This window comes from Oryza sativa, chromosome 10, assembly GCF_034140825.1.
Source record: "Oryza sativa Japonica Group chromosome 10, ASM3414082v1".
Lineage (NCBI taxonomy): Eukaryota > Viridiplantae > Streptophyta > Magnoliopsida > Poales > Poaceae > Oryza > Oryza sativa.
In genome coordinates this window covers 17856580-17880379 of record NC_089044.1, presented here as the reverse complement: position 1 = coordinate 17880379, position 23800 = coordinate 17856580, and the positions used below count along the sequence as shown (strand labels likewise).

At 41.2% G+C, this 23800-nt stretch overlaps 5 protein-coding genes across 6 annotated transcripts; 3 read left to right on the top strand and 2 right to left on the bottom strand.

Annotated features, from left to right (window-relative positions):
- The first annotated feature begins 3614 nt into the window (after positions 1 to 3614).
- LOC4348844 (pre-mRNA-processing factor 19-like) lies at positions 3615 to 10652 on the top strand. The gene is made up of 18 exons (NM_001423058.1): positions 3615 to 3836; positions 3920 to 4005; positions 4116 to 4187; positions 4354 to 4416; positions 4978 to 5064; positions 6778 to 6919; positions 7008 to 7126; positions 7314 to 7430; positions 7719 to 7814; positions 7912 to 7971; positions 8168 to 8242; positions 8992 to 9096; positions 9214 to 9330; positions 9427 to 9504; positions 9583 to 9679; positions 9914 to 9965; positions 10057 to 10127; positions 10224 to 10652. Exons 1-18 carry the CDS (start codon positions 3824 to 3826, stop codon positions 10355 to 10357), a joined length of 1584 nt encoding a protein of 527 aa, NP_001409987.1. The 5' UTR covers positions 3615 to 3823; the 3' UTR covers positions 10358 to 10652.
- Positions 10653 to 11138: 486 nt separating this feature from the next.
- LOC4348843 (large ribosomal subunit protein uL11m) lies at positions 11139 to 12716 on the top strand. The gene is made up of 2 exons (XM_015757551.3): positions 11139 to 11238; positions 11952 to 12716. Exon 2 carries the CDS (start codon positions 11971 to 11973, stop codon positions 12436 to 12438), a length of 468 nt encoding a protein of 155 aa, XP_015613037.1. The 5' UTR covers positions 11139 to 11238; positions 11952 to 11970; the 3' UTR covers positions 12439 to 12716.
- A 623-nt stretch (positions 12717 to 13339) lies between these two features.
- On the bottom strand, positions 13340 to 15894 carry LOC4348842 (uncharacterized). The gene is made up of 7 exons (XM_015758318.3): positions 15704 to 15894; positions 15426 to 15543; positions 15280 to 15323; positions 15000 to 15110; positions 14521 to 14613; positions 14318 to 14436; positions 13340 to 13788 (listed from the first exon to the last, which is right to left on the bottom strand). The coding sequence occupies exons 1-7, from the start codon at positions 15793 to 15795 to the stop codon at positions 13661 to 13663; spliced, it is 705 nt and encodes a 234-aa protein (XP_015613804.1). The 5' UTR covers positions 15796 to 15894; the 3' UTR covers positions 13340 to 13660.
- Positions 15895 to 18577: 2683 nt separating this feature from the next.
- LOC4348841 (RPM1 interacting protein 13) lies at positions 18578 to 21890 on the top strand. Of its 2 annotated transcripts, none has more exons than XM_015758607.3 (4): positions 18578 to 18663; positions 18917 to 19519; positions 20024 to 20110; positions 20208 to 21890. In XM_015758607.3, exons 2-4 carry the CDS (start codon positions 19145 to 19147, stop codon positions 21417 to 21419), a joined length of 1674 nt encoding a protein of 557 aa, XP_015614093.1. In that variant the 5' UTR covers positions 18578 to 18663; positions 18917 to 19144; the 3' UTR covers positions 21420 to 21890. The 2 variants fall into 2 exon arrangements, with proteins under 2 accessions (XP_015614093.1, XP_015614094.1); XM_015758608.3 differs by having other exon boundaries at positions 18578 to 18668.
- A 263-nt stretch (positions 21891 to 22153) lies between these two features.
- LOC112936645 (uncharacterized) lies at positions 22154 to 23768 on the bottom strand. Its single transcript, XM_026020832.2, has 2 exons — positions 22683 to 23768; positions 22154 to 22592 (listed from the first exon to the last, which is right to left on the bottom strand). The coding sequence occupies exons 1-2, from the start codon at positions 23108 to 23110 to the stop codon at positions 22352 to 22354; spliced, it is 669 nt and encodes a 222-aa protein (XP_025876617.2). The 5' UTR covers positions 23111 to 23768; the 3' UTR covers positions 22154 to 22351.
- Between the last annotated feature and the right edge of the window lie 32 nt (positions 23769 to 23800).

Sequence of the window (23800 nt, the reverse complement as noted above, 5' to 3'; positions counted from 1 at the left end):
GCGGCTCATGAGCAGGAGGACGCCGCCTGCCCGTTCGCCGTCAATCCTCGTTCAACCTCCATATTGAGGGAGTCGTTGTCGCTTTCTGCCTCCACCCCGGGTTGCCACCGCCTACCAGGCTACCACCGCTGCTCTACCAAGTAGCGTTAGATGTGCAGCTTGTCACCGTCGGCGGCGTCGAGGAGAAGCATGCGCCGGACTATGGCAAGAATGGGTCAATGGACACAAGAAGCCATGACGGCCGCGAAGGTGGACATGGGAAGGAGGTTGTCTCGTATTACTGGCCAAGGGAAAGATGGAGAATTACAGATGTTTTGGACATTTTCGAAGCTGCTGCTGTCGTTGATTGCAGGAGGTGAACATCGATCGAGGAGCAGCCGCTGCTCCGGCTGTTCTTGAATTCTTGATGGGGATTGGGGAAGATGAAGATGAGCCTGCGCGACTGCTGCCGGCCCTACTGGGGAGTGGGGATACGTCGAGCTCGTCACCACATTCGAAGATAATTGATGTAAACCAAATTGTGGCTCAAAATCATAAATTGATTGGTGTCAGTGTCAGATGTGCATGCCGATGCTATGATGTAGTCTGACATCGTTGTTTTGAATTTTGATTTTCAGAACAACACGACGACACACCGCACACAGCACAGGCTAGCGGCGAGTACGGTGGTACGGCCACCGCGTGCACATCCATCTACAAGCTCGAGCTCCCCTCGCCGGCCCGTTGTCACGATGATGCCGACGCCGCTGTCGCCGCCATCGAGCCGCGGGAGGCCATGAACGTGGATTCGAAGGCGTCCTACCTCATCCAGATCAAGAACCCCGAGCAGCCGCCATCCTCCGATGGTCGTGGCGGTGACAAGATCAAGCCGCGCGGGCCCAGATCAAGCCGGGATGGGACGGATCGAGCCTCGAGCTCCATCAGCCGCACGCGCATAGATCGGGCTCGGGTGAGCCTGGAGCCGAGCGGAGCGCCCCGTCCGATAGTCCGATCGATACATCATCCACGCGTCAATAATCCAGAGCAGGGCTGCAGAAGAAGGGGCTTGCATCCGGTCTCCACCAAAATTTTTTCCGGAGCCGTGTGTGCGCGCGAGCTGTTGATGCGGTGTGTTTTTCTCGCGCAAAACATGGTGGAATCGCGCGCGCGCACACGCGCACGGCCGGATGGGGGCCGGGGCCATATATATGGCACGGCCCGATCGTGTACTCATGTCGGCTCAAGGCCGTGCGCCGGCCCGCGCGAGCGTGCGTAGGCGGGAGCGGAAAAGGGAGTACCTATGCATCTTTCGAAATATTTTTATAATCGTATCACACAGATTTTTAATCTTTAGATTAAAATCTGATAGATATAATAAAAAGCAAAAAGCAATTAAGAAACACCATAATGGACACTAAATTACCATATCCTCAAGAAAAAGACCAAATCCAATACAAAATTTAAAATTTACATGCGAAGATTCAAAAATTACAGTGTAACTTACAAAAGTTACAGTGTAAGTTTCATAAATTACACTGTAACTTACAAGAAAATGCACTGTAAATTTGAGTGAGAAAATCGAGTGAGAGATAAGAAAAAATCTTTCGTGTGAGATATAGCAAAATCGAGCGGAAAATATGTGGACCTGTTTGGTACAGCTTCAACTCTTAAATTTAGCTCTAGGAGTTGGGTCTGGAGTGGAGTTGTGGAGCTGCCTAAACCCAGCTCAACAACTCTAGTTCATTTTGTGAGAGAGCTCCACCTAGGGAAGCTGAAACTGTTTGGCTGAGCTCCAGCTCCACCCCTGCTAAACAGGCCCATACGGAGCACTACGGGTCTATTTGATAAAGTTTCAACTCTAAAATTTAGCTTAAATGGTTGGGTACAGAGTAAATTCATAGAGCAGCTTAAATCCAGTTTCACATCTCGTTTTGTTTTATTGAGAATGTTCCATCTAGCTCCGCTTTATATAGAGCTGAAACTGTTTGGTTGGACTTTAGCTCCAAAAGGCACTACATCTCGTGAAGCCTAGATATCAGGATGGCGATGCGGTTCAGGTTTCAGCTGTGAGAGAGGGGCCGTGTACATGTCAACATGGATGCACAGGATCAGTTGCGACTTTGTGCCTTTAGGGGTGGGTCATGCTGTGAGGTGTCGATGCACATCGACAGGGCGAGATGCAGGGAGGCGAGATGCATGGTGTCCCGTTTATTACCATCACTAGGTGAAACTCCGTGCATTTCTGCGAGAATTTAGTATGATAACAATAAAAAAAATAACGTGTAAAATAGCTATATAACATCAGATTAAGTGAATTAATGTGGTTTATGATAATTTAAATTTAAATAGTATGTAGAATGGTGATTCAAACGTAAAAAGTAAGGTGGTATGACTTTATGGAAGAAGAAAAATATGGAGATAGTTTGGACAGTAGATTAATTATCTAAAGGCTAAAAACAATTGATGTGATATGACTTAATTAGAGGAAAAAAGGAGAAGATAATTTGGACCATAGATTAATCATTTAAGCACTAAGTGAGGATGAACTATATACCTATATCATAAAACATAATAAATATATACATTGAAACATTATGTGAATTATGTTGGATGATAATTTAACATTTTTGTATTTGAAAAGCTCTTAAATTATAAAAACTATAAAGATATAGCATATTTGCATGATGTTTAAATGTGATGATTGTTAGTGGATGATGATGTGGCATCTTGTTAATTAGTAGATGATGATGTGGCATCTTTGCATGTTAAGGTTATGGAGTTAGTGGGGGATAACTTTATAGTAAGATAGGATTCCCTTCAAGCCTGTACGATGATACTCCTTGAAGATTTTTGGCTGTGTTCGGTAGTTTGGGATGAAAACTAATCCCTCTCATATATAAAACGATGTGACTCATTAGTACATAATTAACTAAGTATTAGTATTTTAATAATTTTTCCATAGATTTTTTTTTGAAAAAACACAATCTATACTCTCTATAAAGTTACAACCCACTAACTCTAATGCTTAATATGCAACCATGCCACATTATCACCCACTAGCAATAATTACATACTCAATCTCATTCAAGCATGCAACATCATCTACAATCTATTTAATTCTACAAATCATTATGTATAGTATAAATCCAATCATCACCCCTCACATCATTTCCACAATATTTTTACAAACCTATCAATCATTCTTATGATATTTAACATAAACTTATCAATTAAAGTGTGAGTTTTATTTGTTTGTTTCATGATAAAAACTGATAAGCCTTGGTATTTCATTTATTTTTTTTACCCCTAGCTTGATTGTAGTGAAAATATATATATTAAAAATTAATTTTCACATCAAAGCGCTGAAAATCAACTGTCTTTAGCAAATTGAGAACCGTGCGTGGGGTAGAGGAGGGGAGAAGCTGAGAAACGGTATCGTAGGTACCGCCTACGTAGCCGTGTTCGGCCAGATATTTCACAAGCCTACAACATCTATAGCCCACGAAGTATTTTCCAGGACCCAAAATGCGGCCCACCAAACTTAGCCGGCCCACGCAGTTAAAGCCCAATCACCCAATGGAAACGGTTCAACTTGCGCGACCGATTTCAGGCACCGCGAGTGGACCACGGCGGAAGGAGGAGCCGCACAAGCGACGAGATTTTCGCCCCCGCTTCGGATTAAAACCCTAGCCGGCTAAACCTGCTCCGCTCCCCCCCGCCGCCGCCGGCGCCGCCGCCACCACCACTGCCGGAGAGAGAGAGAGCTGCCTGGGAGGAGCAGCCTCGGTGCGCGCGCGCGCGCTAATCCCCTCCTCCACTCTCCGTCGCCGCCGCCGCCGCAGCCATGATCTGCGCAAGTAAGCTTCTCTCACTGTCTCTCCGAAACCCTAGCTGTTCTCTCCGTGCGTGCGCTGATTTGTGGCCTCCGCCTGTTGTGAAGTCTCCGGCGAGGTGCCGGATGAGCCGGTGGTGTCGAAGAAGTCCGGGCTTCTCTTCGAGCGGCGGCTCGTCGAGCGCTACATCGAGGTCGGTTAGGGTTATTATAGCTTCCGTGGGTTTAGATCTCGCGTCGCATTTGTGTGTCGTGCTTTGAGCTGATGTTTCTTGTGGTGGTCATGGTCGTGGCCATGGCGCAGGACCATGGGAAGTGCCCAGTCACCAAGGAGGAGCTCACCATGGACGACATCGTGGCGGTGAAGACCAACAAGGTAAGGCTTCGCTGGAATGCTGAGAAAATTATTGTGGAGTGGCAGGCTTCAGCAGCGTGTGGCGTGGATTTACCTATGTTTTGTACAAGTAACTGATGGTGCTATACCTTTTAGCTGAAAAACTTGCATAATCCTCAAGGCCTCAATCATGTTATACTATTTGCAGGTTGTGAAGCCCAGACAATTGCAGGCTGCAAGCATTCCCGGACTCCTGGGGATGTTCCAAAATGTAAGTGGTTCCACTAACTTCATAGTTATCTGTGTTATAGACAGTGAAGATCTGATTCTTTTTCTTTGATAATAGTTCTCACATTGTTTTGTTTATTAAATGTATAGTTTGTTAATTTAAAACTGTACCTGAAAGTACTTTTTATCTGATGTTTGAATTAAAGATAAACACGTTGCATAATAATTGGGAATGATTCAGTGTTAAGTGTCTTTCTCCATTGCACACCAGCCAGTTTGACAGAACTTAATGCGCTGTTTCCAAGCATAGTCAGGTTACTAGAGGGAGTAAACTAATCTTCATAATTGGAGCTTGGCAAACTGCCTGCTCATTGGTTATGTTTAAAGCAGATTCAGAGATTCTGTGGTAGAGTTAAATTTCTGGTCTTTGTTTCCTAAAATTTGCATCGCCCTCAGTTTAAATGATCTCATGTAACTATTAGGAAGAGTAATATAGTACAGTGCCTTGATTTTGCCACAAATAATCATGGAACTAAAAATGTCTTGTGAGAACCCATCATGATTCACCCTAGCTCTCACTAGAACAATACCATGGCTTTTACAGGAGTGGGATGCTATCATGCTTTCTAGTTTTGCTTTGGAGCAGCAGCTTCATACAGCAAGACAAGAACTTAGTCATGCGCTATATCAGGTATGTCTTTTACCTATGCAGAATTTCTATTACATATTGTATCATGTTAAGTACAAAATCTTCCCTTTTCTTTTGACAAACTATGAATGTTATTATAGTTCTACATATGCTAGCAGCTTTAGCTGATGAAGGATCTGCTCAGAGGATTTTGAGCTTTTCCATAGGTCTATTGTTGGGGCATGTTAGATTGCTATGGAACAGTGCTCTCTTTTAGGAACTCTGGTGGCCATTTTGTATTTGTGTATGGTTAGAGCAGATGCAGTAGGATGTTGAACGTCCTTACATAATAAAAATTCGAATTTTTATTTAGAAATGCTACTTGACTCTTGATTCTAGATGAATTTATCCCTGTAATCAGCACTGTTGATTCCCAATCTTGAGTCACTCTTTTGACTCTTGATAAACTACCCCCTCCATCCAAAATATAGCAACTTCACCTATTCCTTCATCTCAACCAATCACACAACCATCTCTCATTTAATATCTCCACATACTTCCTCATATCCACTAATTACAGCCATACCTCATTAAATTCCACCTACTTTCTTAATCTCCCTCAAAAGCTCTAGAAAACCTTATATTTTGGGACGGAGGGAGTATCGTCTTTCTTCTTCTTCTTTTTTTGTATTTGACATTTGTCTTTTTTTTATCCTGCTGGTGCTTGTGCCTTTTCACTTATAGTACCGAAGATGGCTAATGATGATTTACAGATTATTTTTCCTTCTATGCTTCTTGTTGTGCATATGTACAAGGTATAGTTGTTGGCTTATTTCCTGGCACTAATCCTGTGGTGAAGTGGGCAACAATGTTAGCCCTGATCTGTTTACCCATCTAACTAAAGTTCGCTAATCTGCAAATGACCACTAGTTTTGTACGGGCATTGTTAAGTTGACTGTTAAATATCTATCCTTGTTCCTGCTCCTGTTCGAGTTGTACTGCAATTTATATTTTCATAAGCTGAAGAAAAAATGCTTATAAAATCAATCATTCACTGACCAGTCTAGAAATGTGTGATGCTGTTCTGGGTTCTTGTGCATACCATATAACTGGTGATATTTAGGTTGTTTTTTTGCTCTAGGCAGTCTGGTTTGAGCTTGAAAACAATAGCCCTGTTTGGAGAACTAGCCAAAAGTTATTTTGAGAGCTATTTTTTAGCACAAGGAAATAGCCCTCCAATAAAATAGCCCTAAGTTGTTTGGATCAAAGGGTTATTTTGAGAGCTATTTGGCCTTTAATGTAGCTTCCCATGGAGAGAGATAGAGAGAAGACACTTTTTCAGTGGGCCCCCACCCGAAATAGCCCCAATTAGCACCCCTTGGGTGGGATAGTTTTTTTTGGGTGGGTTATTTCCAAATAGCCCTCAAATAGCTCACCCTTTTGGATCTTTTTGGGCTATTTGGGCTATTGGAGGGAGGGCTAAAAAATATCCCTTGGATCCAAACAGGGCCAATGAAGTATTATTACTGCAAGTTGATATGTTAAAAAACTACTTGTAAGTTATTGAGGAAAAGGTCTGAAGTACCAAGCTTTGTTAAGGCATTGCTTGTCTTTACAGCTACATTTTTTTTTCAGCGCTTGATTAAACAGCTCTATTATGGGTTAAATGCTGAATACCGTTTTAATGAAATGCTCTTTTAGTTAACACTTTTGCTTTTAAGAACATTCATTATCCTGTAATCTGATCTGTTTAGTTGTTTTATGTCCCTTTTCCAGCATGATGCTGCCTGCCGTGTTATAGCTAGATTAAAGAAAGAACGAGATGAAGCCAGAGCACTTTTGGCTCAAGCTGAGAGACAGATTCCTGCATCGATGGCAGGAGCTGCACCTACAGCTGTTGTCTCCAACGGGAAAAGAGGTACCTACTTTCTGACTGTTTGAAGTTGTTGAAGTAAATTTCTACATATAATTTCAGCCTTCTCATAGTTCTGCATTGTTGGATTCAGCATTTGAAGATGAAGTTGGACCAGACGGGAAGAAGATTCGTCCTGGTATCAACCCTGTGATGATTGATGAACTAACAGAGTGTAATACCATGCTCTCTGCGCATCGTAAGAAACGACAGGTACATATCTGTATTCATAGTTATGCTACAAACAAGGTCTAAAACATGCATTAATGTTTTTATCCAATAGTTAAGATTATCTCAAGAATGCTAGCTCATCTCGCCAGGACATTATTTCTCAGTGTTTGTTGCCATCTTTACACCTTACTTTTGAAATGAGATAACAGTTCTCTACATTTTCTCACAGGTTCCTCCAACTTTGGCATCAATTGATGCAATTGAGAGATATACCCAGATCTCCAGTCATCCACTTCACAAGACAAACAAACCAGGCATCTTATCTATGGATATTCATCCTTCAAAGGTCTGTCTTTTATGTTTTTAGTGTACCTTGCTTTGAATATCATATACTCTGTGGTCTTATCCTTTTCAGTTCAATTAGGTGTAAGATTTCACATTAATTGAATAATTATATCACTAATACTTCTATTTGTACCTGCAACATGATGCTCTCCTGAAAAGCTTGGTTCACATGTAGTTTGTTTTATTTTGTTATCTGTTTGATTCGTCTTGGATTTAATGTTGATAATTTGATGGCAAACGGTGATTTAAATACTTATTATTTTACTTTGTTCTTATTCTGGATTAACAGGACATTATTGCAACTGGTGGCATTGATACAAACGCAGTGCTTTTTGACAGGCCATCCGGTCAAATCTTGTGCACACTTACTGGTCACTCAAAGAAGGTTTTCCCTCATTTTATTTTGATGATTTAGATGCACTCAATTGATTTTTAATCTATCTCTAAAATTTATGTTAACATTGGAACCTTCATATATATAGATAACCAGTTTGAAATTTGTTCCTCGGGATGAGCTCTTTGTAACTGGATCAGCAGATAAGGTATGCCATTCTCTGATAGATTAATTAGTCACATAAATTTGATGCAATAATCAAGTTTTGATTTTGCTAGTAAAATTGATTGCATCATTTCCTGCAGTACTTGATTAGGTTGAGCATGTTTGCAGTCACTGGTCCGACTATCTGATGATTAGGTTGTGCTGTTTATTCTTCTCTGAGTTGTTTGCAAATTATGCAGACTGTTAAAATTTGGCAAGGAAGCGAGGAGGGAAATTACAATTGCATCCATACATTGAAAGATCACACTGCCGAGGTTAGCAATTGCGTGGATATTCTTCTGCAAAATAACTTCACATTCTTTGCCATTTTATGTTTTTGGATATTGGAATTACAGATTGCTGGATAGCTGGTATTCTTCTTGCATGCATACAGTCATATTTCCTTTCTGTGGCTTCTAAATTTCTGTTACAGTAAAATTGAAAATATTTATGAAATTTCTATCTATCAAGGATTTGTCACAAATATGATTATAACACATTTTGGCATGTTGAGCTATGATACTCAAAACTCAAGTCATACTGCAAATGCAGTTCTTTCATCAAATTTTCTTTATCATTTGTACCGTTAGCTACTCTGGTCCATTCATGTTTCACAGTTACAAAACATGTGAAAATGCCCCACCATTGTCCTTAAAGGCCCTCTTCACAGTTACAAAACATGTGAACATGCCCCATCATTGCCCTTAAGGCCCTTGTTCTTTACAGATTATTCTCTGCACTGGATTATTGAAATGGATTATTTGCTATATACTTTGGAAAATACATCTTCTCAAAAAAATTTCTTTTGCTGCATTTCTTAGATAACTTATTTTAAGCTATTTATTGAGTTTATTTTTAAAAATATTTAATTTATATAGATAATCCATGGTAATAACTCAGTAATATAAATCAAACAGGGCAACTTTTACCATATTTTATATTGTAATATTTCAATTGGTAATATAAAATGTTTCAATTCAAATTCTATTGTTTCAAACTTATTTGTTTTACAAAAATCTGTCAGGTTGAAGCTGTTACAGTCCATGCGACTCAGAAGTACTTTGTGACTGCTTCCAAGGATAATACTTGGTGCTTCTACGATATTCCATCAGGATCTTGCCTCACACAGGTTTACTCCATTATCTTTCTCATGTAACCTGCTCCCATTCATCCATGTACTTATACATGCTTTGTCTGTTAGCTCCCAAGATGTTTATGAGTTAATGAATACCTTTTCTTTACTCAGGTTGGCGAGTCTTCAGGACAAGAGGGATATACATCTGCATCTTTCCACCCAGATGGTCTTATCCTGGGGACAGGGACCACTGAAGCTGTTGTCAAAATTTGGGATGTGAAGACGCAGGTGTGATACTCCGGCAACTCATTCAAGTTCTTTTTTCAGGTGTTCATGCATGTCTGCTCTTGAAATACCTTGCTAACAATCATCTTTTTTCTCTAGTCAAATGTTGCAAAGTTTGAGGGGCATGTTGGACCAGTGACTGCTATGTCCTTCTCTGAAAATGGTTACTTCCTTGCGGTATGAATCTCTCCATAGTGCAATCTGCAAAATGTTGAATTTCTTTTTTATTCTGATATATGTATCATCACTGTACAGACTGCTGCTCTCGATGGAGTCAAGCTTTGGGATCTTCGAAAATTAAGAAACTTTAGGACGATATCACCTTATGACTCAGACACGCCAACAAATTCTGGTAAGGAACTTTGCGCATGCTCCACACTCACAGTAAATTGTGAATGGTGCATGTGCTTCGATGTGTGTATAGATATAGCCAACAAGCGAGATTATGTTGATCATTCACCCTAGATATATCTTGCTTTCTAGGATTTTGATTGTAGCTGGAAGGACATCTCATTCCATTTTTGTTATTTGTACTGGAGTTCCATTAATCATATGATGCATGAATGTTTTTTTGTTTATCTTACAGTGGAATTTGACTTTAGCGGAAGTTATCTAGCTGTTGGTGGTTCAGATACAAGGTATTTTCTCAAAACCTGCAAGTCTGACCTTTTGGTGCAAATGTTATACCGTAAACTTTTATATTTGATACCTCCTCTGTTTGGCCTTCAGGGTTTACCAAGTAGCAAATGTTAAGCTTGAATGGAATCTTGTCAAGACCTTACCAGATTTGTCAGGCACAGGTTCGTCCCTTTCTTATGGCCCACATTCTCGGTTCGTGATTGGCATCTGTGCTTGCACTTAACTAATTTGGTTTCTGTGGCGTACACTTTTCTCAGGGAAAGTGACAAACGTCAAGTTTGGCACCGATGCGAAGTACATTGCCGTAGGTTCTATGGATCGTAACCTACGGATATTTGGGCATCCGGGAGAAGATGATCAAATGGACGACGCAAAGCCATCGGAAGAGTGATGAAACCAATTGTACTTCATTTGGCCTGCGTAAATTGCTCCCTGTTTGTGTGTTTTGACGGTGGATGAGCTGGCTGAGATTGGAGGCACATAACAACGGGAGACGAGAAGTTCCTTGCAGGAGCAATTTGGTGGGCTTTGGTCGATGTAAACAAATTTGACATTGTTATTGTATTTGTAGGCCTTACTACCTAATGAGGATACGGTTTGTTTTGGAGATGAATACAATGCTGAAGTGCTCGACTTGCGGACATGCCAATGAAATCTAGAATGTGTTTAAATTTGTGGTTACGTAATGTCCATGCACTAACGCTCGTTTATTCATTTCTCAAAGTTGCTGGCGCGATATTAAGGAATGGTTTGATGGTTAACTAATTAGTCGTCTAATCTGAGAAATCTGGCAGCATCCGAATTACCTTGAACAGTACATCAAGGCAGACTAAGTATATTGAGGACCTTTCCGTGCCACCGACAAGCGTGGTCACATAAGCTCACTGAAATGTGGGCAAGGAGGGTAAATCCTCAATTTCAAACAAAAGAATAATGAGGACTCTCCCGTGCCACTAACATGTGGGGTCATAACAAGCTCAATGAAATGTGGGCCAGGAAGGTAAATCCTTATATGTGATCAAATTTTAATTCAAAGATCAAACTATGGCCGTTGGATATAAATCGGATGGTGGATGAAATATGTTCTGGCATGGGCTGAAATTGTCGAGTGGATCAGTAATGGGCCTCGTGTGGGCCTCAACTAAAACCCTAACAAAGAGAGAGGCGCAGCCATCCCACTCACAGACACACAACAAGTCGATTCGATCCATCCCGGAGGATCCTCCGCCGCCGCCGTCCCGGAGCGCCGCCGCCGCCGCCGTCGTACCGGAGGTACCACTCCCTCCCCTCTCACATAGCAGCCCCCCTTCCCGTCTTCACCTAGGTCGGATTAGCTCGTGGTGCTCTCCCTCTCTCCTCGTTGGTTCTAGTTACTCTGGTGGTTTAGGGCGTAGAGGGTGTGGAGGGGATCGGGTTGGTTGATTGCGCTTTTTTTTCTGTGATGTTTTTCCTTCTGTGCTCCGTATCAAATAGATTGAAGTGATAATATGTGATTCTTGTGGAAATGGGTATGGTTGAAACCGCTATGTCCTTAAGAGAGAGATTGGTAAGGAACTCTGAAACCGCTGTGCCTTAAGAGAATTGATATGAATATATAATTGAAGTGCTAAAATAAGGATAGTTTGTAGCTTTCTTTCTTTCAAACAGCTCATCATTTTCAGGGTTTCGGTGCTGATTTACCTTTCTATAGTGAAGTCCCTTGTATAATGCAGCATAGAGGTGACAGGAGACGATGAAAGTACTCCTTTCTGAAGTTTTAACTCCTGAGAGGCATTAGAAGCTGTGTAAATTAATGACAAGTTTTTTCATTCAATAATAGAGAAGTTCTCTAGGAGAATGCCAACAATAAACTCCCTTGTATAATAGAAGTCTGATGTTGCGTTCGAGTTATCAACAAATATTTCTCTGACTTCTCTTTCATGTTATTTCCTGCTGGTTTTTGTTGAACATTAATGGTTTTGATGGAGGGTCTTGTTTCGGTTCAGATCTTCATAAGCCTACGGCATGGCAACCACTCTGAAAGATGCAGTTGCACGGAAGCCTGTGTTGGCAACAATCCGCCTTATCGTTCCAGCTGGTGCCGCCCGCCCTGCGCCACCAGTTGGTCCAGCGCTAGGTTTCTACAGGCTGAACCTGATGGCGTTCTGCAAGGATTTCAATGCCAGGACTCAGAAGTATAAGGCAGAAACTCCTATGCAGGTTACCTTAACTGCCTACAAGGACAGCACATTCGAGTTTGTAGTCAAGTCACCATCTGTCTCATGGTTCCTCAAGAAGGCCGCCGGGATTGAGACAGCCAGCGGCCGTCCAGGGCACACTGTAGTGTCATCCCTTTCACTTCGCCATGTCTACGAGATCGCGAAATTGAAGCAATCTGATCCCTACTGCAAGCACATGTCACTCGAGGCGCTGTGCAAGTCAATCATTGGCACAGCCAACTCCATGGGCATTGAGATTGTTAAAGATCTATGAGCTGCTTGGCCCCATCTTTGTCATGAGGGGAGTTGGTGAGTTGCTTAATGATTTTGTGTATTACTAATTTTTAGTTGGGGAAGTAAATTGTGTCCTGGTTTATTGAGCAGAGATCTTGAGAGTTCCATGCCTCTGAAATTGCCTTCAGCACAGCCTTTTTTCTCTCTGCAATTCTGATCTGAAACATGTAGTTCCCACAAATCGTTCTCACCGATGTCAATTTGTTCAATGTGGTGATGGTACAATGAAAATAATAGATTTCTCTGATGATGGACTCATCAAGTCTGGGTGAACCTTTGAGTGAACAACCTGTAATGCAGCATTTGCTCATATAAGCAGGATAGTTTTCCAGTTAATCTGTGATTCTTCCGGAAATCTGGTCATAAGATTCATCTAGCTTGCCTTCCACTGCCCATTATGATGTGCTTGCAGTTTCAACTTTAATCCAAATCTTCACGCTGTTTTACTACAAAGAACTCAATGAGTAGGTTGTCGGGTTTTTCCAGGTTTTTCTTTCTTTTTTTTTTTTAAAAAAAATCCTCCATTCTACAACCTACATTCATTGTTCATCTTGCTGTCCAAGTGAGTTTAAGAGAAACCGAGCAAATTTATTTTTTGTTCATGTGAGTTGAAGAGAAACCGAGCAAAAATTACTTTTTGTTCTTCTTTGAAAAGTCATCTTGCTGTCCAAGTGAGTTCAAGAGAAACCAAGCAAATTTAATTTTTGTTCATATGAGTTGAAGAGAAACCGTGCAAAAATTACTTTTTGTTCTTTTTTGAAAAGGAAATCGAACAAATTTACTTTTTGTTCACCTAGTGAGTTGAAGACCGAACAAAATTACTTTCTGTTATTTTCTAAAAAAAGGAAATCGAGCAAAAATTACTTGGTAGAAAACATTCACTGGGAGATCAAACGAATGTATTCCCCAGAAGTTCAAATTCGTATACATTAATCTGACTGCCCTTTATCTGAGATAAAAATGAACTAGAAGAACAGAATCTATTCACCCAGTAGCGGCTTGTTTTCGGGTTGGCTCTAATTCATAAATAGACATACATTCAATTAAGGATGCAGTTCTCGTTTACAATGAACACATTTGTGCCAGTTGAAATTGATACTCTTCGTGCATACCAAACTAGCTGGAACAGTCTTTTTTTCTGCTTCTCCAAGGTTATGATTGTACATGTTTGGGTACTGGGACCAAACAGTAGAAAATATGATCTATCCATTGCTGATATGTTCAAGCACAAGATATTGCAGTGCTATTGAGTACTTGGCTGCTCTTCCTTCCCTGGACCCACAATCTGAACTGCTAATGCTCTTGAGTATGTAGGATCCATGCCCATCACCTAAGGAAGCCAAATTAAATCGTGCAAACATAACGGGAAGAAACAAAAAGATTTAGATTGATAGCCATGAACTATCATAGACTAGAAACTGACATAGCACAAAGAAATGAAACAAATAAAGTGAATCAGTCATTTACAGTTTTGGACAATTTAGTTGGTATTCATAGCAGTCTCATCAAACAAAACTTTCTAAGACGGATACAAACTAAAATGAGAAGTATCTTGACTGTCATGCCATCTATGTAAGTGCAGTGAATGAAACCAAGAGGGTATCTCATCTATATATTTTGTTACTACAGTGAATGAACCAAGAGGGTACCTCATCAAATAAGATTTCAAAGATGGATATAAAATGCAACGAGTAAATGTCCAAACTAAAAAGAATTATATGCAAGCACAAGATGTTCTCTGTTAATGTGAAACAAAGAGCCGATGAATAGCAATAGAAACAAAAGGTTTACTTAACAAAATATGGGTGAACAATAAAATGACAACCGGCACTGTACATCAGATATCTTGTAAGATTTACCTTGGATTGTATATATTGAACTTATCCACCTCTTGTAAATGAACATGGATCTTGGGGTGTCACCTTGATGAACATCAGAGAGCAAGAGATTACAAGACCCAGGGACTCCGAGCTTTGTGCTAGGATAGAGATTGAGATGTTTATTCTCAGGAACATAGGAACATGCAGAAGTTTAAAGATCTGGCATTGAATTTATCACTCACTTTGCATGCGCAACAGCATTTTGACACAGAGCTAATATGCGAACCACTGCTAGATCCCGAGCCCTAGCATTTCCATATCTTTGCTGACAGCTCCTATAGTTTCAGTATTGTCAGAACTAGTCATACCAAAAATTGGGAATGCACACCATACATAATTCAAGTCAATTACTATAGTGTATAAAGTTCTCGCTTTGATGATGTAGATCAAACCTAGTTTTCTCAGAAAGATCAGAAAATCCCTAAAATAAATTTGTGCAGCAGGTGGTCTAATGCATCATTCAGTAGAACAACTAATAGCCATATCATAATGGAGCATACAGACCTAACAGAAGTCTACACCAAACATTCTGCACGTAAGGACTTGGATCATCATTATCACAACTACAGGTGCCCAGAATTCTCAGCTGAGATTATTGAGACCAAAAAAAAAAAAATCTAGAATGATCAAGCAGGACGACAAGACAAAATTAAAAACACACCTTTCTGAGAAGAAATCTGCAAAATCATCAATAATTACTGCAGCAGGGAAGCTGCCAAGCAGATGAAATGCCGCGAAGTACTTTCTGATGCCCTCATCATCTTCAATGTATCTACAAGCACGGAGTACATAAATTAGAGCATAAATCCCCATCTTTTTGTCATGAAGTAACACAAATAGGCATTTCAATACGATCACAGACCATATGCTTAGCTGACAATAGCATGCAAATCTCACAAATCATCAATAGTAAATAAAATGTAACTAGAGAGATCTCATACTTGATATGGATTCTCTGAAGCACGCTGTGTGATAGATCAATACCCTGAAAGAAAGAAATAAGAGTAAGATTTAGCTTCACAAATGAGGAGCAGGTGAGATTTTGTAACCCAAGATTCCAGAGCACGAGTAGAGAACAATCGCTCACCTGGGACAAGAACGGGGGGCTATTCTCCAGTCTCCCCTTCCTGCAGATGAACACCACGCCTCGTCCACTCTCCGTCGCGCGGTTTATCGCGAACTGGAAGAGAAGCGACGTCTTCCCGCTGTTCTAGCACCAGGAGAGGCGGCGAAATCGGAGCAAGAGCGGAGTGAGCCAAGCCGCAGCATCGGGGATGGGACACGGAACGCACGGGATTCGACAAACAGCTTCGGTTTGATTCATGGTGGAAAAGGAGCTGTGAGACGAGAGTACGAGACGCGTACCAGCACGAAGGGCCCGAGACGAGGGTGATGTCAGCGTTCTCGGGCGCCGGCGGCCGGGTGGCGCCCGTGCAGGAGAAGAACCTGTGCACCATTGTGCCCGTGGACCCCGGGGGTTGGGGAGAGGGGGGGGGGGGGGGTTGTCGCCGGGATACGGGGGAGACGGCGGCGCCGGCGAGGTGTTCGGCAGAATGCCACTGCGGCGGCCGGCACCAAGGCAAAGGCTGAGGAGTTTTTTTTTTTCTTCCTCACGATTTTTTTTTAAAAAAATGCAAAGAAAATTGGCAGCGGTGCTTAAATTTTTTTTAAAAAAAGATAATCCGAGCATGTGTTTAATTGATTTGGCACAAACTATTGACTTTTGAAATGAACATCATTATTATGTGCTTCCTCCGTCATATAATATAAGGGATTTTGACTTTTTCTTACACTATTTGACCACTCGTCTTATTCTAAAAATTTGTGCAAATATAAAAAAGAAAAATTGTGCTTAAAGTATTTTGGATAATAAAGTAAGTCACAAATAAAATAAATAATAATTCTAAATGTTTTTAAATAAGACGAATGGTCAAACAATATAAGCAAAAAGTCAAAATCCCTTATATTATGGAACGGAGGAAATACCAACACTACATGTTTGTCTTATTGACCAAAGTCTAAGCTGTGAATTATAAACCACTCTAATAATTCTTTTGTATATGCTAAAAAATGAAAATAAAACTAAAACCATTGAAGTAAAAGAATGACACGTTCACTTAAAAGTAATAAAGGAATAAAGTAAATACTTTACGTATTGGTTACTTCTCTATAGCTCTATAACCCATTTGAGAAAAATATATTTTACAGATCTAAAAATTAAGATAAGATACACAAATGAAAGTCTAAAAATTTATATATTATAGATCTAATTGCGTTTGATTTGCTCAGGTCATCTCGACTAAAATTTTTACTCTCTACGATTAAATCTAAGAGTAAAAAGATTTACTCAAGATAATATGGATAAATCTTAAACACCCATTTACATATCTAGAAGTAGTTTTCGGATTTACAATATATGTATATATGTATAGTTTGCATCATATATTTTCCTCATTTAGGATGAGCCTCATCGGCCAACATATTATACGTTTTGTGTTGAGTTAAAAAGAGACCGGATGCTTATAAAAGCTACTAAGGATGAAAAAAATAACTAAAAACATAAAAAAGCAGTAGAGTGGCTGCCGCTACAAGCCTACAACCAATGATATGCTACTATGGTTGCCGAATATGATCCTTTTTACTATGGTTGGTGCCCAAACTATGAGCTCACGGAATTTTCATCACTACTCCTTCCATTCTAAAATATGAACACTTCTGGCATTTAAAATTTACACTAAAATATAAATACTTCAAGCGCTATTTAGAGTATTTTCTCCACCGATTATATCCCTCTCAAATATGTTCTTATGGTTTCTTAAAAAAATATATGTTCTTATGTTGAATCCTAATCATTATGTCATTTCATAAATCTATCAAAATATTTTCTACTTAAGCATAAATTCTACTCCCTTCGTTTTTAAAATATAACAACTTAATAACAAATTCAACAATCTTACTACTACGGATGAGATTACAAAAAAAAATAGATTTTAGAACAGATGAAGTATTGTATTAATATAAATTTCTTACCCTCAAAAACTTGTCGATCCTTCTCTATTAGTACAACCAGCAGCCTACATTTCTAGATGAGTAAAGTCCATCACCGGTCCCTAAACTTGTACCGCTGTGTCATCCCGGTCCCTAAACTCGTAAAATCGACCATTCAGATCCTCAGACTTGTTCGACTGTATCATCCCAGTCCCTAAACTTACAGATCACTCGTTTAGGTCCTCCAACTTGTTCAGTTGTGTTACCCCGGTCCCTAAACAGGACGGTCTAAAAATTTTATATCAAAAAATAATTCATAACTTTTTCATGTGAACTCTAATGAAGACAATCTTTATATCAAAATTGTAGCTCTAGACGTGACCTACAACTTTATAGTTGAAAAGTTTTTGAATTAAAACTGTTTAGGGTCCCAAAATATTGTTGCATGTTTATATATTTTGAAATTTTAATTTTAAAATTACATTTTGGGACAAAAAATGACTTAAAATAAAAAAAATCAACTACAAAGTTGTAGATCGCGTCGAGGACTGTAAGTTTGATATAAAGTTTATCTTCATTAGAATTCACATGAAAAAGTTATAAATTATTTTTAAATATAAAGTTTTTAGACAGTTCTATTTGACCCAGATGATATTCAAATACAAGTTTAGGGACTGGGGTGACACAACTGAATAAGTTAGAGTATTTAAACGAGTGATCTGCAAATTTAGGGACCAGGATAATACTGTCGAACAAGTTTGAGAACCTGAACAGTCGATTTGCTAGTTTAGGGACCGAGATGATACAACGGTGGACCGGTGATGGACTTTACTCTTTCTATATTCTAACTGCTCCTAATTGATTATGCAACTACACCATCTTTTATATTGGATTCTCGGATGATATTCATCCTAATATCCAATATCCACTCATTAGCAGTTTAGCACCGAGACTTTGAGATTAGGCCAAGTCAAAGCGGATCCATCTGCTCATCCCGGAAATGAATCCAACCCTCTAAACCCGGAAACCCTAAACCCTCTAAGAGCACGAATGCACGATGCCATTTCCACTCGGTAAAAAAAAAAGAAAAAAAGAAAAAAAAAAGAGCAAAGCAAAGCAACGGCTTTTCGCCCATCGGAAAACCAAGCACGACGACGTATAAAATCCACGTTTTTGAGCGCGAGAAATTAATTTCTCTCGGTATTTTCTTCTTTCTTCTCTCTATACTCCAGTACTCCACCCTCCAGGAGCAGTTAGCTTCTCCCCCTGCTTTCTGCTCCTGACGCGAGAGCAAGAAGAAGAAAAGGCCATGGCGGAGAAGAGGGCTTCTTCTTGAGGTGAGGTTGGTTGCTCGCTTCTCTTCTCTTCTCTTCCTCCTGCTGCCGATTCGGTTGGCGATTTTGCTCGAGACTTTTTTTTTTCTTCTTCTTTGTTGCGAGTCTTCGCGCCGCTTTAATCGGGAGAGCATTTGGAGTCTGACTTGGCTTCCACTCGCGCGCGGTTTAATCCCCTTTTTTTTTTCTATTTTTTTCTTCACTTCTGATGATGATTTCGTGCTCTTCTCCCTCATCACGATTTCTTGGCTTGCAGGCAGCTGCTTCGCTTTCCTCACCCCCCAAATCGCGCCAGAATTCGATCTTTTCCGGCGGCGGCTGGTGGAGCGCAAGATCGCGCTGCGCGTTTGATGGGCAAGGCGTGTTCTTGGTGGAGTTTCTTGGGAGCCGCCTCTCGTCCTGGATCCGTGGCGGCCGGCGACATCCTGGGCCGGGGAGGGTTTCTCGGATCCGGTTCTTGCTAATCCGATCGGAATCCGAGCGGATGGGGTCAGCGATGGATGTGGTGGACATCAGCTCCGACGAGGAGGGCTTCGCCGCGGCGGCGGTGGCGGTGGCGACGACGACCAAGAAGGCGTCCGTCGACTCCCTCGGGTGGATTGCGGACCTTCTTAGAGAGGAGGATGAGAGGGCTTTGTCGGATGAGTTCGATGATCTGGAGGTGATGAGTGAGCTGTCGGCGCCGCCGGTGATGGCGCAGCAGAAGGGGGGCAAGCCCGATTGCGGCGGCGAGGAAGACGACGATGATTGCGTGGTGCTGGATGGGGATCCTGATGATGTTGTCGCTGTCGCGGGGGAGAAAGGGAGTGAGGGAGATGGCAGCTCGGATGAATTGCAGATCGTCGCAGAGAAAGGCCCGGTATTTTGGCTTAATTGCTTATTACTAAAATTTTGATCTGTATTTATTGCATTCTGTGCATGAAATAGGAGCAGCTCAATTGTTATGTTTGTAGGCTATGTATATAGAGATGAAATGTTCTCGTAATTGGGGGAAACTGTTCGTAATAAGTCATTTTGTTATGATCTGAACTTTGAATTACTATATTGTTCTGATTTCATTTGAAGGCTTATTTACTCATTGCATAGTTTAGTTTGATCTCCTTTGTTCAGTGATGTGGAATTCAGATTCAAATACATTGGATAGCGTGGAAGTGGTTTGATTTAAGTGCATGTGTTTCTTTCCCCATCTGTACTTGCCTATTTGTCTATGAATACATGTACCTCTAGTTCATGTCACTTGTAATAACGAAATGATAAATTTCATGCTAGCTTTTTAACAGAAACCACAGTGTGGAGTGGACATGTAGTAGCATTCATTTCTTTTGTTATTTTCCTTAACTAGTAGTTGTCTATTTATCCACAGGTAGCATGCAGGGACTTCCCTCATTCCCGCCATTTATGTTCTAACTTGCCCTTCAGCACCACTTCTCATGTGAAGTATTGTAGCATGGTAAGTAAGAAATAATTTTCCCTCCAGTGAATCTACTAGAGGAGCAGCTTATAGATTTTGTTTTGACACGATTTCCATGTTCGCTTTTCAAATGCAGTGCCACTGTTTTGTATGTGACACTCCAGCCCCATGCAATTATTGGGGTAAGGGCACCGAGATTTATGATCATTGTCATGCTACAGATAAGGAAAAAAAGTGGAAAGCAATGAGACATACATTCAAGAGCAAAGGTCTGCCAACATCTCATCCAGAAAAGCGCCAGAATGTCGTATACCCAACAACAACGTCATTTGTACAGCAAGATACACAGTGCGAAATTTCACTCATACAATCGCATATGACTACTTACTTTCCCAACCAAAGTCATCTTGCGAATGTTGTGAACCAGGGGTTAACTCAAACAAGACATACATCAGTAAGAGTCTCACCGAGTGTAGGGAGAACTGTCAGTGCAACAAGAACAACTCCTGCAACAAGGGCTGGAAGAGGTATGAGCAATGCTCCCAGCATTCAGATTCCTCAATCACGCACAAGATTCAAACGAGTAGGGGCTACTTCTCCAGGCATAGTAACTCTAAATGATAACCAGTTTGGTTCTGCTGCTCCGAACAATACCCAGTTGCACCAGCCATCCTCGCCACATGCATCCCAGCCAGCTCAAGTTGCACCAAGAACATTGTTTGGTACTGTTCAGAAAAATCCCCCTCAGAGATCGCTAAGTGCCCCAATAGCGCTTCAAGGGCAACAAGATCAGTCGGCGTCGTCCTATCAGGCTGCCTCAAACGGAACACACGGTACAGGACCACAATTTTCTCGGTGCATTTCTCTTACGGCTCAGAGAACACAATTACTGCCTGAACCAGCATTGGATGTTTACAGCAAAAGCTGGCAAGACATAATTGATAGTCTGGCATCTGATCTGGAGGTACCAGATTACAATATGGGCGCTGCAGAGTCTCAGCAGCCAGACAGGACTATTTCTCAACCTCTTGATTCCATTACATTCCAGGGGGTAGGTCTTCACAGTGAGCCTGTTGTGGCATTGGCGAACTTGATGCCTTGTAATGGGCAGAATGTGGCCAATGGCATGATAGGCAGCAATTGTCTTGCACAAACAACACAAATTTTGCCTCACCTCAATCACCAGCCTAGCCTTGTTCCCAATGAATCCCATCTTAATAATTCAGTAAGTTCCACTGCGGACGGATTACTAATGGAAGCTGCTCATCAGAGAGACACGCAAGGATCGGATTCTCTAGATCTTCTATTTGACTTTGAGTTTGAGGATTGGGATTCAGCAGAGCCCTGACAAACAACCTCCGCATTTCTGAACCCCAAGGACAATAAAATCTGGCGTCACCGACAAGCTGGTTCGTTAGCTTCCTTCCTAGGAAGAGGAAGAGATGTTCCTTGTACATTCTGTAGGTTCAGTGGTAGAAATGTTTTTTTTTTCCTTCCATGGGTGCTTGTTTACAGTAGCGGCTATACAGGCCTTCTAGGCCTTAGATTAGCAGTTATCGCTCTGAAGTTTTAGGGATGAAGTTCAATTCCCAAACTGTTGTTGATCATATATCTATGGGCCATAACTCCATAATCCTATATCTATGGTCCATAACTCCATAATCCAATTGCCAGAATGCATGTTTCAGGTAGCATAGCACTGAAGCAAAATCTTCTGAGCACTGGTGTGGATTGGCTCTAGTAACTGCTGATCCAGCGAAGCAATGTATAGTTTTTGCTTGATAATGGCAAAGAGTGATCTGCTCTTGAAAAGCCTTAAGCTTTCCTTGCAATGTGAAATTTGTGTTACAAATAGCTGAGTTGGCTATGCAGAATACCAAGGCAAGGAGGAAGAAACCAATGCTTGCGTTGTTCTACCTCCATTGAGGTAAAAATCTTTCCTTTTCCTCTTATCGTAGAGATTTGTCATTTATATGACATGAGTTACTCCGGCTATAAATATTTGATAAAATTAAGTCAAAAATTTGAAATTGTGACCGTCAATAATTTTTCTCCAATACTTATTAGTTACTTTGAAAAGTACTGCCATAATATCATAAACTTATTTAAATGTAAAACCGATGGCCAAAGTTTTAAAAGTGTAATCGAATCTCATTCTAAACTCAAATACTCCATTTATGACCAGTTAACCACAGGGAGAGTACACAATTCCTTTTGTTAAGAGTCAGTAATAAAATCAGCATGTAGAGGGGATAATAATTTCTTTGGTGGCCCCACTTGTCAGGAAGGGTCGAAGGCGTAGTGCATGTCCACGGCGGCGGCGATGTGCCAGGTGCACCGTGTGCCCTTGGGGAAGACGACGATGTCGCCGGCGCCGAACTCGACGCGCCGCCCATTCTCCGGCGAGCCCTCCGCCGCCGACGCCGCCGCCGTCGCCGTCGCCGTCACCTTCCCTCTCACGATGTAGCACGTCTGCCGCGCGCCGTAGCTCAGCGCCATCCTCCCCGGACCACCGCCCCACCTACAACACAAGTACATATATACGGTACAATACGTGTATTTTGTACACCGTATAAAATACGCGTATGATGTATCGGAGGGAGATTTATACTTGGGCCAGGACCTGGCGCCGAGCTCTGACAGGCGAGACTCCGGCGGGCTCCTCTCGACGGCGATGCCGCCGCCGGCGGCCACCGTGCACGGCGGCGGCGGCGACGAGCTCGAAGCCATGGACAATGGACGATGCAGTGGTTTGGATTCGCCAGGTCTCTCGGAGAAGTTGCAATCTCTTGCCGGAAACAAGACATAGTAGCATACTTTCCGACGACTTGCTGCTGTCGTGGACCGCACCTCGACATGTCGGCAGCGGCCGCCGGCGGCGGCGGTGGCAGAGGACATGTCGGCCGCAGCCTGCAGGTGGCGCTTGGTCAGCCACGTTGACCGGCTGCCAGCTGGCTGATGACGTGGCGACGCAGCACTGGGCATAAATAAATGTGTATGATGCTGATGCCGTTGATTTTTCGCATAGCATTTGGCCATTTGTTTTATTTGAAAATTTAGTATAAATATATAAAAGTATAAGTTAAGATTATATTTTATTTGATGATAAAATATGTGCTAACAAAATAAATAACATTCATATAATTTTTAGTAAGACAAATGGTTAAACATTACGTCAAAAGTCAACAATGTCATACATTAAAAAAAACGAGAAAATTGACATTTTACCATCATCAAAAAGGGGTTTCGCCCAAATACCACTATGCAATTGGGATTCACCAAAATACCATTCTCAATTGAGGGGCTTCACCCATATGCCATTTTCTTCCAATTCTCTCTTTCCTCTCATCATTATTGACCAAAATGGCCCTAGTTGAATCAATTTAAGTATATCAAAATACGTAGATTATAAAGTAAATACGCTAAAATATTTTTACATGCTATTTTTTTCTTACACAGTATGCATCGTATTATATCCATAACATAAAAAAAAAGACACTATCAACGGAAACTCTCATAAAAAATACGTAATTATTTTTTTATTTATGCTGTGGAGATAGTGTCTTATACTCTGTAATTTGGTGTAAAGAAAAAAATATATTGCATGTCAAGATATTTGGACGATATGTACTTTGTCTGTAATCTACATATTTGCTTTACTTGAATTAATTCAACTAGGGGCATTTTGGTCAGCAAAGATGAAAGGAAAGAGAGAATTGGAAGAAAATG

Coding starts and splice junctions, on each gene's coding strand:
- LOC4348844 (NM_001423058.1), top strand. Junction 4,006..4,115: donor TCGTCGAGCGCTACATCGAG/GTCGGTTAGGGT, acceptor GCCATGGCGCAG/GACCATGGGAAGTGCCCAGT. Junction 7,127..7,313: donor CGCATCGTAAGAAACGACAG/GTACATATCTGT, acceptor ATTTTCTCACAG/GTTCCTCCAACTTTGGCATC.
- LOC4348843 (XM_015757551.3), top strand. CDS start 11,971: ATGGCAACCACTCTGAAAGATGCAGTTGCACGGAAGCCTGTGTTGGCA.
- LOC4348842 (XM_015758318.3), bottom strand. CDS start 15,795: ATGGTGCACAGGTTCTTCTCCTGCACGGGCGCCACCCGGCCGCCGGCG. Junction 15,324..15,425: donor GCCCCCCGTTCTTGTCCCAG/GTGAGCGATTGT, acceptor TCTTTCTTTCAG/GGTATTGATCTATCACACAG. Junction 14,437..14,520: donor AATGCTGTTGCGCATGCAAA/GTGAGTGATAAA, acceptor TCTCTATCCTAG/CACAAAGCTCGGAGTCCCTG.
- LOC4348841 (XM_015758607.3), top strand. CDS start 19,145: ATGGGGTCAGCGATGGATGTGGTGGACATCAGCTCCGACGAGGAGGGC. Junction 19,520..20,023: donor TCGTCGCAGAGAAAGGCCCG/GTATTTTGGCTT, acceptor ATTTATCCACAG/GTAGCATGCAGGGACTTCCC. Junction 20,111..20,207: donor ATGTGAAGTATTGTAGCATG/GTAAGTAAGAAA, acceptor TTTCAAATGCAG/TGCCACTGTTTTGTATGTGA.
- LOC112936645 (XM_026020832.2), bottom strand. CDS start 23,110: ATGGCCAAATGCTATGCGAAAAATCAACGGCATCAGCATCATACACAT. Junction 22,593..22,682: donor GGCGCCAGGTCCTGGCCCAA/GTATAAATCTCC, acceptor CTTGTGTTGTAG/GTGGGGCGGTGGTCCGGGGA.